General features: G+C 45.6%; 1 protein-coding gene across 3 annotated transcripts in view; it reads left to right on the top strand.

Moving 5' to 3' along the window:
• Positions 1-15000, top strand: part of LOC143275630 (uncharacterized) — a 120476-nt gene that overhangs the window by 67061 nt on the left and 38415 nt on the right. For all 3 annotated transcript variants that reach the window (XM_076579880.1, XM_076579877.1, XM_076579878.1), the window contains one exon: positions 8983-9028. In XM_076579880.1, the coding sequence (XP_076435995.1) occupies positions 8983-9028 (46 nt within the window). The remainder of the gene's footprint in view (positions 1-8982; positions 9029-15000) is intronic.

Genomic DNA, 15000 nt, shown 5'->3' with positions numbered 1-15000 from the left:
CTGCTGATTTGTATATTTGTTGTTGTTGTTGTCGTTGTTAATAGTGCAGAGTTTTGTAGACCCCGAAGAAAATAATTTCAGAGAAAGGGGACAGTACTCTATGATAAAAGAGTGAATTTGAAATACGGCAGAGCAAACGATTGCCAGAGTCTGGTGATATGTATATATATATATATATATATATATATATATATATATATATATTTGTTGGTGGTGGTGGTGGTGGTCATGCAGACTCAAAAGAATATATTCCAAAGGAAGAGTGTGAAATGTTGTATAATCCAAGAGTAAATTTAAAACACGACAGAGTACAGAATTAACTTAGTCTAATGACATGTAAATTTCGTTGTTGTTGTAGATGTTGATTGTGCAGAATTTTGTACACCCCGAAGGATATATTTCAGAGAAAGGGGGTAAATGTTTGATGATCAATGAGTGAACTTAAAATACGGCAGAGCTGCTTTATGATCAGTGAGTGAGTTTAACTCTCTCCATACGAACGGCGAAAGAGACGACGTTAACAGCGTTTCATCCCAATTACCATCATCAAAATATTGCAAGCGGAACGCTCTAATACTGAAGAGGTGAATGTTGACAAAGAATACCACAATTCTGACGACGGAAGCTAAAGGTTGGGTCATTCAGACACCCACTGGACATCCGAGGGGTCTGTGTAGAGGAGAAGAGAGGACTGGCCGTACTGAGTGAGTTTAAAACACGGCACAGCAGATAATTGCAGAAGTTTGATGACTTATAATTGGATTTGGTATTGAAGCCGTCTTTTCTTAGCTAACTTGGATGTGGTTTTGTAGCCGTCTTGTGTGTTAGTTTTCTAGCACAAGAAAAGGAGGAAGAAAAAGCGTTACGAGTAGAATGCCAGTATGAACAACCACTCCCATCATCAAAACAGCAGCAGCAGCAACAACAACAGTAATAAACAGGTTACGTTTGCCAGTGTACAAATGATAACAAAGTTACAGTATTAATGATAATTAAAAGAAGGCAAGGCCTTCAAGACTCACTTGTGACTGAGAGTAAAACACACAAGCTTTTTATGTATTGAGTATAATTTCAAAATGTAATGTTTAAGATGAGAAAGATCAGTTTAAAGCAAATTAAGTCCCCTAGCATTAATTACAGAGTAATTTCCCTTCTTTACTATCTGCACCAAAACGTTTGCAAAATAAATAAAACTTCCATGCTTAGCAAAAGAAGTTCCTGTTTGAACAAAAAATGATAATAATGACTGCTCTTGTTGTTGGGTCAGAATATCAGATCAAAGTGCCAAGTTTAGAGAATACAAAAAATATCAATATAACAGTAAATGGAGTTTGCATATAATTTGGCTTCATTATTTATTTTTTGTGCCCATCCCAGAGGTGCAATATTGTTTTAAACAAGATGACTGGAAAGAACTGAATTTTTCCTATTTTTATGCCTAATTTGGTGTCAGTTGACAAAGTATTTGCAGAGAAAATGTCAATGTTAAAGTTTACCACGGACACACACACACACACACACACACACACAACCGAACACCGGGTTAAAACATAGACTCACTTTGTTTACACAAGTGAGTCAAAAACCACGCGAGTTTGATACTTGTTAAATTCTTTACCAACAACAGAGTAGCAATAATAGTATTGATGACTAGGTGTATCTGACCGTGTATTACTCCCACAACAACGGATTAACAGTAACATTCAGAAACATTTAACAGTATTATGCATATATCATTATCTAAACAGTGACAATATAATAAGCTGGCAGTAATAATGACAGACTGACAATGTTGGCTCCTCAGTACAGCTTACAAATAATGATGACGACACCACATTTTCGAGACCAGATCATGACGAGAAGTGTTAAAATTTCGCAAGACCCGTACTGAGCAGTTTAGCGTTAACCCTTTCACCGCCAGTCAGTTTAGAGTGCAAATTAACCTTGTGCAGGAACCACAGAAAAGATGGTGTCTAAGAATAGCTGGGGATTCCCCTGTGATGTGTAGAAAAAAATGGCCAATCATACCCACTGAAAATTATGAGCATTAGGTTAATGCACAAAAGGCCCATCATCTGGTTGCATTTCAGTGACATGGGTGCTTTACCTAGCTGGTGCCGAAATGCGACCATGGCGGTGAAAGGGTTAAGGGGCATCAGCCAGCAGTAAGAAGGTCGTTAAAGAAAACTCCACGTCAGTTCAAATACAGAAGAATACGTGGACCTCTCACCGTAGTAAAAACATCCCCGTCGTCAGTTGCGTTAATTAAAAACGACCTTGTTAATTAGAGCAATGACTTGGCTGAGGGTGATGTGGTCAGGAAGAAGCCAGGATAGAGACGAGTGTGGTGATGTGTTTTTTCCGATGGCGAACAATGGCGAGCAGTCTGCTGAATTCTGATTGGCGGGTTCATTCAGGAATATGTGCAATATTTCGCTGAGAGGGTTTCCCCCCAGCGCACATTATTCAGCTCTTGTGTCTGCAAAGGGGGCAAGGACTTGATCACGTGACTGTTTAGTGACTCACCAGTTTTGTCTTTCCGTTGGTGACAGGACAAAAGAGGGATGGGGAAATTGGAAACTCGGGTAGTAGTGTGGAGGGAGGTTGGAAAGTTGGAAGCTAGGTATTGTGGGGGGTGAATTGACGAGCTGAAGTAAGGAAACATGATAGAATCGGCTTCATCACCGTTTTATAAAAGAATACATACAAGGAGCGAGGGAGAGACAACTGTGTAATGGCGCAGCCGACAACAACAAAAAAAATCTTCTAAAATCTGATGTAGAAGAACCCAACATTATTCGAGTTATCCAAGCGTTGCTTCTTCTGGGAAGAGTGTTGTGGGAATCGGGGGAGGGGGTTGGGGGGTGGGGTTATTGAGGGGAAAGAAGAAAACATAGATGTAAGATAATTCCAATTTGTCAAAGCGTTGCTTGCCTTGGAAAGTTGAAGTGTCTGAAACTATTGTGAAAATTACTTTTGTTTTACCGTTCAGAAATGCTCACTCGAGCCAGTCGAAGTCTCAAGGTGACACTAGCATTACTGAGAGGGTTTTTTCCCCAGCGCACAATATTCAGCTCCTGTGTCTGCAAAGGGGGTAAGGACTTGATCACATGACTGTTTAGTGACTCACCAGTTTTGTCTTTCCGTTGGTGACAGGACAAAAGAGGGATGGGGAAAATTGGAAACTCGGGTAGTGTGGAGGGAGGTTGGAAAGTTGGAAGCTAGGTATTGTGGGGGGTGAATTGACGAGCTGAAAAAAGGAAACATGATGGAATCAGCTTCATCACCGTTTTATTTTTTTAATACATACGAGGGGCGATGGAGAGACAACTGTGTTAACAATGGTGCAGATACATTTTTTAAAAAAAGCAACAAAAAAAACAAAAAATCAAACAAAGAAACAAAAAAACAACAACAAAAAACAAACAAAAAAAAACAAAAAAAAAAAAAAACATCTTCTAAAATCTGATGTAGAAGAACCCAACATTATTCCAGTTATCCAAGCGTTGCTTCTTCTGGGAAGAGTGTTGTGGGAATCTGGGGAGGGGTGGTGGGGGTTGGGGTTATTGAGGGGAAAGAAGAAAACATAGATGTAACATAATTCCAATTTGTCAAAGCGTTGCTTGCCTTGGAAAGTTGAAGTGTCTGAAATTATTGTGAAAATTACTTTTGTTTTACCGTTCAGAAATGCTCACTCGAGCCAGTCGAAGTCTCAAGGTGACACCAGCATTACTGAGAGGGTTTTCCCCCCAGCGCACAATATTCAGCTCTTGTGTCTGCAAAGGGGGCAAGGACTTGATCACGTGACTGTTTTAGTGACCCACCAGCTTTGTCTTTTCGTTGGTGACAGGACAAAAGAGGGATGGGGAAAATTGGAAACTCGGGTAGTGTGGAGGGAGGTTGGAAAGTTGGAAGCTAGGTATTGTGGGGGGTGAATTGACGAGCTGAAGTAAGGAAACATGATAGAATCGGCTTCATCACCGTTTTATAAAAGAATACATACAAGGAGCGAGGGAGAGACAACTGTGTAATGGCGCAGCCGACAACAACAAAAAAAATCTTCTAAAATCTGATGTAGAAGAACCCAACATTATTCGAGTTATCCAAGCGTTGCTTCTTCTGGGAAGAGTGTTGTGGGAATCGGGGGAGGGGTGTGGGGGGGTTATTGAGGGGAAAGAATAATACTCAGATGTAACATAATTCCCATTTGTCAAGAGCGTTGCTTGCCTTGGAAAGTGGGTGATGGTTAAGGAAACTCGTAAAAAAAAAAAAATAATAATAATAATAAAATACAATAAAAAAACGCAAGGAGAAAGAATAATTTATAAGAATAAACAAACGCAACATTATTCCAATTTACCCAGTGTCTGTACACAAAAATTAAATGGAAAAGAACCTCACATTATTTCAGTTAATCAATGAATTGCTTCCCTTGGAAAGAGGGTTGTTGGAAAAGAACATCGGAAAACCTACGGAGGAGAAAGAAGAGTAAGTGTATGCATACACACACGCATACGCGCGCGCGCGCACATACACACGCACGCGCACGCGTACACACACACACACACACACACACACACAGAGCGACCTTTAGCCAACCATCTGCTGACAAAGTGTGCAAACAAAACAGGCGGCGTGTTGGCTGCTCTCACGCTGCCCGATATATACAGGCAGCCACATGCACTTTCCTCTCTCTCACACGTACACACACACACAGGTAATGCAGCTACATGCACATGCCTTTCACACGTACGCACAGGTAAAGCCAGCCGCATGCCCTCTCCTCTCACGCATGTAACGTACACACAGGTAGTGGCTGCAGGTAGCGGCATCGACAACAGCAGTGGCTCTTGACAGAAAACCCAGTTGTTAGAGGGAGAGGTAATAAAGAGAAGACTAAAAACGGGGTTTTTTTTGTTGGTTTTTTTTTGGTGGAGGGGGAATGTTACTTTGGGGTGGGGGTGCTGTACGGAACACCCTGTCTCCCTCCCTCCCTCCCTCCTGTGTAGATTCTCAGGGTGCATGTTTTGCCGTTAGGTAAGTGTTGATATTCCGCGCTCTCGGTTGTTGGGTTGTGTGTGTGTGTGTGGGTTTTTTATAAAGGTACACCCCACCATCTCCCACCATTTTCAGTCCTCTTCTTAGTCGTGTACGGGGTCTGTCTCTTGCCGTTTTCAGTGTGTGTGATTAACAATTGGCTGGTCGTCGCTTCAGTGAAGTTTTGTGTTGTTGAATGCATATGCATCGGGGCGGGAGGGGGGAGGGGGGGGGGAAGGTTTTGTCTCGGGAGAGGGAGGGGTGCACACTCTGTGTGTGCGCGCACGTGTGTGTGAGTGTGTCTCTGCGTGTGCATACACGAAAAAGCATGACCTGTACGCATGAGGAGTAATGCCCTAGATCGAACCCCCCCCCCCACCTTTAGATTTGACAACGTGAAGATTTTTCTTTTTCTTTTGTCAACGACGCCCTGATCGCTTCATAGATATAAATGTTCAGTCCGACTGTGCTTGGAGTTCGTGTCAAAATAAATAGTCTTCTTCGTTATGAAACAGGGGGGAAATGTTTGTGGAAACATGATGGTCGCCGTAATTCTGATGAAGCGGAACAAGAACGCACCTCTGCGGACAGCTTGGGACCGCACTTGATTCGATTAACCAAACGTTCAGCAAGAAGTTGATAACAGTGATGATAATGATAATAAATAGTAATGAAAAATCATCATCATCATCATCATCGTAACTAATAAACAGTTACTGACAAAACAGGAAATCTGCTTGTATGAGGGGGAGTGAAACTTTTAGAAGCGTATGTTTGAACAGATATATAAACGTATGTATGAAGAAAACAACATTAGAATGGGAAAAGGCCTGACGTGACACAGTGGATCCCGTATGAATTGTTGAAGTTATGATTATTTTGAGTCCCTTTGCCAGATTGACCATCTTCGCAAAAAGCAAGGTAAGTGCCGAGGAAGGTAAGTAAGGCGACAGACACATGCGTGACACAAGTGTATACATACATGTGTCGTCATAGTGTCTCAGTGGTGTTGTTTGGGGGGGAGGTAACCTTGTATCCGCTTCTTTGGCCTGGTGATGATGTGACTTCTTCTTCTGCTTCTGCGTTCACTCGTATGCACACGAGTGGGCTTTTACGTGCATGACCGTTTTTACCCCGCCATGTAGGCAGCCATATTCCCGTTTTCGGGGGTGTGCATGCTGGGTATGTTCTTGTTTCCTCCATAACCCACCGAACGCTGACATGGATTACAGGATCTTTAACGTGCGTATTTGATCTTCTGCTTGCGTATACACGCGAAGGGGGTTCAGGCACTAAGCAGGTCTGCACATATGTTGACCTGGGAGATTGTAAAAGTCTCCACCCTTTACCCACCAGGTGCCGTCACCGTGATTCGAACCCGGGACCCTCAGATTGACAGTCCAACGCTTTAACCACTCGGCTGTTGCGCCCGTCGGTGGTGGATGTGACGACGTGGGCAGGTGACCACGACAGTGGCCTGTCACACAGCCAGCTGTTTCCTGTCGTGCTTTTTGCTGTTTTCTTTGCACCAGCGGTTGACGGTCTTCCTGGTCTCATCAGCTTGGATCTTCTTCGGTCGTGCTCGTGCTAGAGTGCCACCCCCCCCATGTAGAAAAATGAAAGTGAAAAAAGCCCCCCCCGCCCCCCTTGTTATCCTCACCCCCCCTCCCTTCCCGTCGTAAACTGGTTCCTCTTGCCTGAAACGTTGGGAGAGAAAGAAAGAGGGAGAGGGAGGGAGAAGGGGCAGAAAAAAAGGAGGGGGGGGGGGGGGGGTTATTGGATCCAGGATGTTTTAAACAAAGCAGTTCATCCCCCATCCGAAGTTAAAGCCTCTACCCCACCCCCCCACCCCCATTCCTCTCTCTCCACCCCCTCTCTCTCCCCTCTGTCTCTCTCCCCCCCCCTCTCTTTCCCTGTCTCTCTCCCTCTCTCTGTCTTGCATCGGCGTCGCCCAGGAGTCTGATAGAATCAGTCCGGCTGTGAAGAAATCCCTTTGAAAAAGAGGTTTGAGTTGAGTTGGGAAGGGGTGGGATGGGAAGATATGCATTAAGTGGACCAAAATATCTACAGATGAAAAATCGTGGGAACGAAAAAGAAAAAAAAAGGCAACTGTGGGTGTCATTTTTAAAGGGGGATTGTTAGATCCTGCTACACCGGGTCTTCTTTGTCTGAACACGTCAGTGTTGGTCCCGGGTTTTTCTTTCTTTTCTTTTTTTCTTTTTTTTTTTCCTTCTTTCTTTCTTGTTTAGATTTTTTTTTTTACGGTGAAGGAGGGGGTGGGTGCTGCAGGGGGGAAGGAGGCGAGAGGGACAGGGGTGAGGGGGCAGGGGGGTGTTGCGACACGCCATTTTAATAAGGGTTGCAGGACTTGGCGGATCAGTGTGAGTTAGCGTCCTTACCTGTACACTCATATTGTGACAGTGACAAGCCGTATATAGGGGGCGACGGTGCGAGCCGTGTGACCCGACCGAACGACCACCCCACCCCAGTTAGGACTGCTACTTTTGCTTTTTCAAATCCACCCAGTCGTCAGCTCTGGTACTAGTCGCGTCTTCGGGCGTGGCAGTGGATTAATTAACGGATCTTGTGCTTTATTCACTGTGCAACGTTGTTTTTTTTTTTTTAAATTTCCACGTGAAGTTTCCGGTTCCGGTGATAGATTTGGTTTGGGAGGTGGGGGTTGCTGTCCTTGGGGGGTTTCGGTTTTTCGTCTGCAGCTGGTCGCCTTGAGGGGAAGAATTTGCTGGTGTCATGGTATGAGACTGCACTATGTATGGATATGTACATATGATTACCCCCTCCAGCACGTGGATGTTTCTGTGAAATAACCACGTGATTTGGCAGGGACGGAGAAAGAGTGTGTGTGTGTGTGTGTGTGTTTGCGCGTGCGCGCTCAAAACAACGCTCAGCAGCAGGAAAACCGTACGTTTGGTGACGATGGAGAAACTGTGGAGAGTGTGTGACCTTTGCTGCCCGCACTGCACTGCTGGAAGACTGAATGCTGCACAGCACTTTGTGCAATCCGCTTTTCTCTTTGGGTTTTTGGGGCTGGCTGCTGGACAGTGCCTAGATAGTCGACTCTCTGTAACCATGGGCACACTTTCTGTGCATGCTCTTTTGCAGGGAACTTCACTGCTGTGTCCGTTTGTTTGTTTTTCTTGTTACAGTGTGTGTGTGAGTGTGTGTGTGTGTGTGTGTGTGACAGTCCAGATTGTTTTCGTTTGTTTGATGAGATCAAAGGATAAATGGCAATAGATAATTGGCAGCGTTCACGGCAGCGTCCAAGCGCCATCATCAAAGGATACATTGGCAGCACTGAACTAATTGCCGTTAGGTTTTTGCTGTTTGTTTGTTTGTTTGTTTTGTTTTTTTCTTCGCACCAGGATTTCGTGAGATTTATTTTGTTTTCCCACGAGGATTCCTTCCTCGAGAAATATGATCACGTGCTGGACACAAAAAAAGTGTGGCAATAAATAACATTAAAACGAAAAGGAAAAAAAATGGATCTCAGATTAAATGAGTGAATAAACAGACTGCAAATTGGTTGCGAATGGAACCAGTAAACTTTAAAAAAAAGATTGTAGTCGTACGAGAAAGAGTGAAAGATGCAATCTCAGACGACATGTTCGTGCTCTTGGAAAATGAGATCCTCGCCAAGGAAGCGACTTTAGGACAGAGAGAACTTTCACAAGGTGGTAGGTATTCTGTTCCATGTCACCGCATAATAATTCCATTTCATTTTCTAGGGGTTTTGGAGTCCATTTCTCCATTAATTTTTTGTCTGTCACGTTGCTGCTGTTAATGTTGTTGGTTGTTTGGTCTGTTTGCATGTAGGGGGAAAAAGGCCGCTTCCTCTTGTGGTTGTGTCTGTCTGTCTGTCTGTCCCTCTGTCTGTCTCTTGGGGAAACTTTGCTGACGGCGAGGTATTGATGTTCTATGTTGCAGTGGTTCCAGTACGGTTGCCATTGACAACAAGATCGAGCAAGCAATGGTGAGTTTTGGTTTGGTCTGTCTCTTGTCTGTCTGTCAGTCCCTGTCTCTGTGTCTGTCTGTCTGTCTCAATCACTCACACGCACACGCACGCACAGACACACACACACACACACACACACACACACACACACACACACACACACACACACACACACACACCTTCCCTCTCTCTCTCTCTTTGTCTTACATATACATACACACACACACACACACATATATATATATATATATATATATATATATATATATATATATATATATACACACTCTCTGTGTGTGAGTGCCTGTCTGTCTCTTTGTACCTGTGTTTTATATCTCACAGATACACACACGCACACACACACACACACTCTGTCTGTCAGTCTCTCTCTCTCCCTCCCTCTCTCTCCCTCTCTCTCTCTCTCTCTGTCTCACATACACACTCTCTGTGAGTGTCTGTCTCTTTGTACCTGTGTTATATCTCACAGACACACTCGCACACACACACACGCACGCACGCACGCCCACACACATACACACACACACACACACACACACACACACACACACACACACACACACACACAAGCAAGCAAGCACGCACGCCCACACACATACACACAGAGGGAGGGGGCGGGGTAAGGAGGAAGGGTGTGGGTCTATGTTTTGCTTCGTCACGGGACTTTGTTCGCTCCCCCACCCCCACCCCCCACCCCCCCACCCCCCACGCCCTCTCCTTTTATTCTTTTCCTCCACCCCCGGGACTAAAAATAGTTTGAAAGCTGGGCTCTGAAAGGGGAAAGGGGGAGATAATTATGGCTGCCACACAGACCACAATGGGGTGAGGGCGGGCGGATGTATCACAATGTGTGTGTGTGTGTGTGTGTGTGTGTGTGTGAGAGAGAGAGAGAGGTTGTAACGCACTGTGTAAGGTCTACAAAGCCTGACGGGAAGGGACCACGTGACGTGGACACCCACCCCACACCACCCCCTCCCTCCCTCCCTCCCTCCCTCACAAACCACCCCCCTCTTCCTTTTTTTTTTTAGGGTCGTGATCTAGTAGCAGTAGAAGAAGCAGGGGCCTCTGGACTTGGGTCACGGGGGGTGGGGGGTGGGGGGGGGGGGAGTCTCGGTGCAGTGCGGGACAAACTCCGAATACACACATACAGGTCTTTGTAGTTGTTTCGTGAAGTCACTTTCCGTGGGGGTTGTTGCCATTGTGTGTGGGGGTGTCGGTGGGGGTAGGGGGTCGGGGTCGTATCCTGCTTTTCCTGTCGTTTTTGGAAACAGTGTAGGTGCGTGTGTGTGTGTGTATACAGAGCATGTCAGTGAGTAGCTGGCTTTTTTTTTCCCCCTCTCTCTCTCTCTCTCTCTCTCTCTCTCTCTCTCTCTCTCTCTCATCCTTTTCCGTTACGACCTCCCGCCCTTCCTTGTTGATGACGTCACCTGCCTACTCTCTCTCTCTGTCTCTGTCTCTGTCTCTGTCTCTGTCTCTCTGTGTATCTCTCGTGCCTCACATCTGTTGACCTTTGGTTGAAGACTCATCAGGACTAACGAAGGATCCTTTTACAGCAGCCGTTCCCGTCATTTCTCGCTGAGTGTTACTGTTGCAGTAGGATTTGGGTTTATTTGTTGTTGTTTTTTTTATGACAATGTGTTTACTGTCTTCCACCTCTCCCCCCCGCCCACCTCCCTCTACCTTGTCTCCTGAGCCCCTCCCCCCCCCCTCCACCACCCACCACCACCACCACCACCCCTCCTGTCTCCCTTCCCCCCACACCCCGTGTTCATTCGCCCCCCTCTGACGGTGTCACACCACTGACTCTGGGAATGATGGTGTTCCTCCAGTTCTTCACCGAAGGTGTCCGCTTGCTGTAGTGCTGGTGAAGGAGGCACATTGGATCGAGCCGTGTGAAATTAGTCATTGTGAAGGGGGAGGGGGGGGGGGGGGGGAGGAGAGAGAGAGAAAAAAAAGAATAGAATAAAAATAAGATACGTATGATTTACCATCACCAAAACTCAAGCCCCAAACAACTAAACCGGACCTTGAGGGCTTTTTTGTTGTTGTTGTTGTTGCCAGTTATAGGTCGTGAAACTCAGCGCTCAGCTCTTCCTTCCTGCGATGGCCTGACTGAATAGTGATTAACACACAGGAAAACGAATGATGAACGCCCAAAGACAGCTCAGTCAGTCGGCTCTGCCCAGTCAAGCGTCCGTCCTGTGGTGCATACGGCTCTCGTGTTTGTGAAGCGCCTTGAGCATGGTTTCTGACCTCAGGATGGGCACTATGTAAACATCATTAATCATCATTAATCATCATCATCATCAGACGGGCGCACTAGCCGAGTGGTTAAAGCGTTGGACTTTCAGTCTGAGGGTCGCGGGTTCGAATCTCGGTAACGACGCATGGTGGGGTAAAGGATGGAGGGTTTTTTTTGTGTGTTTTTTTCCCGATCTCCCTGGTCAGCATATGTGCAGACGTACTAGTGCCTGAACCCCCTTCGTGTGTGCGCGCAAGCAGAAGATGAAATACGTACGTTAAAGATCCTGTAATCCATGTCAGCGTTCGGTGGGTTATGGAAACAGGAACATACTCAGCATGTACACCCCCGAAATCGGAGTATGACTGCCTATATGGCGGGGGGAAAAAACGTTCATACACTTAAAAGCCCAATTCATGTACATACGAGTGAACGTGGAAGTTGCACCCCACGAACGAAGAGGAAGAGCATCATCATCATCATCATCATCATCATCATCATCTTGTGTGTGAATCATCACCCTTCAGTCAGTCAAAGTCAGTGATGATGACTCAGACTGTGTCCATGTCTGGTTTCCAAATGGACGTGGCAGCGAGGAAAGACCCACCGACATGGAAACGGGTTTCCAGTTGTTTTTTTTGTGTTTTTTTTTTTTTTTAGTTCCGTGGGGAAGACCTTTGTGACGCGGTGTTGTCTGTCGTCACACTGAGCCATGGTCCCATTTGTACACACAGCGCGCGTTGCCGTCCTGTCTTACTGACGTCACCGGGACACGAGTCAGTCGGTGCGTTCCACTTAACTCTCTCCATACGAACGGCTAAAGAGACGACGTTAACAGCGTTTCACCCCAATTACCATCATCAAAATATTGCAAGCGGAAGGCTCTTACACTGAAGAGGTGAATGTTGACAAAGAATACCACAATTCTGAGACACCCACTGGACATCCGAGGGGTCTGTGTAGAGGAGAAGAGAGGACTGGCCGTACTGAGTGAGTTAAAAGAGTTGTTGGTTGGGTTGTGGCTGGTGTTCAGGTCTGTTTCTTCTGAAGTGCATTTCAGTGTGTGTGTGTGTGTGTGTGTGTCCCCGCCTCTCTTTGTCTCCTTCTCCACCCTTCACCCCCACCCCCTCTTCCTCTTTCTCTCTCTCTCTTTCTCTCTCTCTCTCTCTTTCTCTCATATATGTACACATCAAGAAGTCGAGTTCTTTCCAGAATAACGAAGATCTAAGTTTAGCCAGCCATTTTTCGACAGAACAATGATTATATTTAGCCATCCGTTTTTTTTGGATGAGACGAAGAAAATTTATTTTCAACAACCTGGGTATCAAGTTTGAGCCGGTTGAAGACCAGCTTCTTGACAGCTGACCTTTACGCGTAATGATTTGGAAGGAAGATGTTCTGTAGCTAACTGCGATTCCCTGTAGTTCATGAAACAGAAATAACCCCGCGTGATGTATTATTATTGCAGCATGGCTAGGATTGGAAAGATAGTCATCAATCCAATGCCGTGTATGCATACGTTGAGATTAAGACGAACGAACGAACGAACGAACGAAGGAATTATTCAATATAAGGCCATTGCCCCATTTGAAGGGGTTAAACAAAAGTAAAGAAGATTTTCTACCATATATAATGTTAGGAATATTGTTAACATACAAATAACATACGGACACACAAAAGTATTGCGTGAACAAGTAAATACTCAGATTCCAAGAGAAAAACAACAACAAAACGAACAAGCAACAAAAAAGCAATCGTCTTTGCCTTACTCTCTGACATCGAACAATTCTGTTGTGTTCTCATGCGCGCCTCTTCAAAGCTTTGTATATAGAAAGAGAGAAATTTATCATTATATTTTGCATTATTTGATGAAAAGAGCATTTGTAACGAAAACAGGTTCTGCTTGAGATTAAGACAAAATATTGAGTGGCAGGAATTAGACACACGACACAAACAGCACACACACAGTGGTTCTAACCGTTTGAAATAGACACAAAAAGGACACACTGTTCCGGCAAAACCCCAGGCATCAGAGCAGTCACGCCATGTCCAGCTTGACGGACGCGTCTTTAGGCTTGTTGTTGCTGGCTTTCCTGACCAGCGCTGCAGGTATTTGTGTATATATATAGATCTCCCGGGCCTGGTGGAAAGCGAGTTAAATCACGGATAAAACAGCACCAAAAAAAAAAAAAAAAAAAAAAAAAAGTTTACAGTGCAAACTCAGTCATGTTGAATCTGAAACTGGCCCAGAACGTCGCACCACCACCACCATTCCACATACATTGTTGTCTCCAACCTCGGCGATACAGGAGGGAGAGGGGGTGGGGGGATGGGGGGGGGGGGGGGGGGGGGTTCAGTTCAAATCTGTGACCTCTCTCAAGCCCTGACATTTCCATTACTTGGGAGATAGATAGATTGAGTTCTGGGGAGAGGTGGAGTAGGTAGTGGGTGGGTGGGGGGTTACCAATGGAGGGATGTGACGTAACGGTAGTCTTGACAGTAGGGGGTGAGGGAGGGGTGATGGTAAGGGAGGTGGTTGGAGGTGAGAGTGGGTGGTGGTGGTGGCGGCGACGCTCATTGGGTGTGGCTCCGTGGGGGTGGGTCTGTGACCCGAGTGATAATTGATGCTGAAAGGCAGTGCTAGTGGCCTTCGTGGGTGGTGGTGTCTAAGCAACCGTTGAAGAAGAACAGGAAGTAGACGCCGGAAGTGTGTGTGTGTGTGTGTGTGTGTGTGTTACGTATATCTGCTTGTGAAATTTCTTGTAGTTGTTTAAATTTTAGTTTTGATTTTAATGGCGGTGTCTTGCGAACGTTGGAGAAGAACAGGAAGTAGACGCCGGAAGTGTGTGTGTGTGTGTGTGTGTGTGTGTGTGTGTGTGTGTGTGTGTGTGTGTGTGTGTGTTATCTGCTTGTGAATTTCCTTATAGTTATAATATAACTGCAGTTTCGTTTTGAATGACCTGATTTCATTCTTCATATCAGTATTTCTGTTGGTTTTTTTTTTAGTAAATATATCGTGGTGAGGAGTTCTGTTTATAAAAAACCCTGCCTTTTCCCTAAACCTGATTGGCTTGGTTTTTCTCTGTCCTGGCCCTTCAAGGCTTGCTATATCCTTACTGTGTGGCCCTCAGTCCTCAAGTCTTCAGAAGATCAAATACGCACGTTAAAGATCCCGTCATCCATGTCAGCGTTCGGTGGGGGTATGGAAACAAAAATAGACTTGGCATGCACACACCCGAAAACGGAGTGTGGCTGCCTACATGGCTGGGTAACTGAACCAAAATGGTCATGACAACACATGACATTATTTTACAAAGAAATGCTACGATTGTAGACTGTTGGGAGACTTGACCCCCCCCCCCCCACCCCCCCACCCCCGCACATCCCCACCCAAGTCTAATTTTTTTTTAAAAAGTCGTGTACTCCCTATCTCTGACCTCCACCCTCCCCCCCACCGCCACCCCTCACACACACACACACACACACACACACACACACACACACACACACGCACACTCACTCTCTATCTCTCTCCCTCCCTCCCTCCCTCCCCCCACCCCCTTTGTTCCCCTCCTCTTCCCTCCTCCTCTCCCCTTCACCCTGAATCTCCAGTCTGATTTTTTTTTTTTTTTTTAATTTTTGCCTGTGACGAAAATGTGCAAGAGCAGTGCTGATGAATGAGCTGAACATGTTGTGATCAGTGCGCACTGATTGCTTAGTTGTTTGCTCA

The sequence above is a fragment of the Babylonia areolata genome, chromosome 30 (assembly GCF_041734735.1).
Source record: "Babylonia areolata isolate BAREFJ2019XMU chromosome 30, ASM4173473v1, whole genome shotgun sequence".
NCBI lineage: Eukaryota > Metazoa > Mollusca > Gastropoda > Neogastropoda > Buccinidae > Babylonia > Babylonia areolata.
This window is presented reverse-complemented; position numbering and strand designations above follow the sequence as displayed.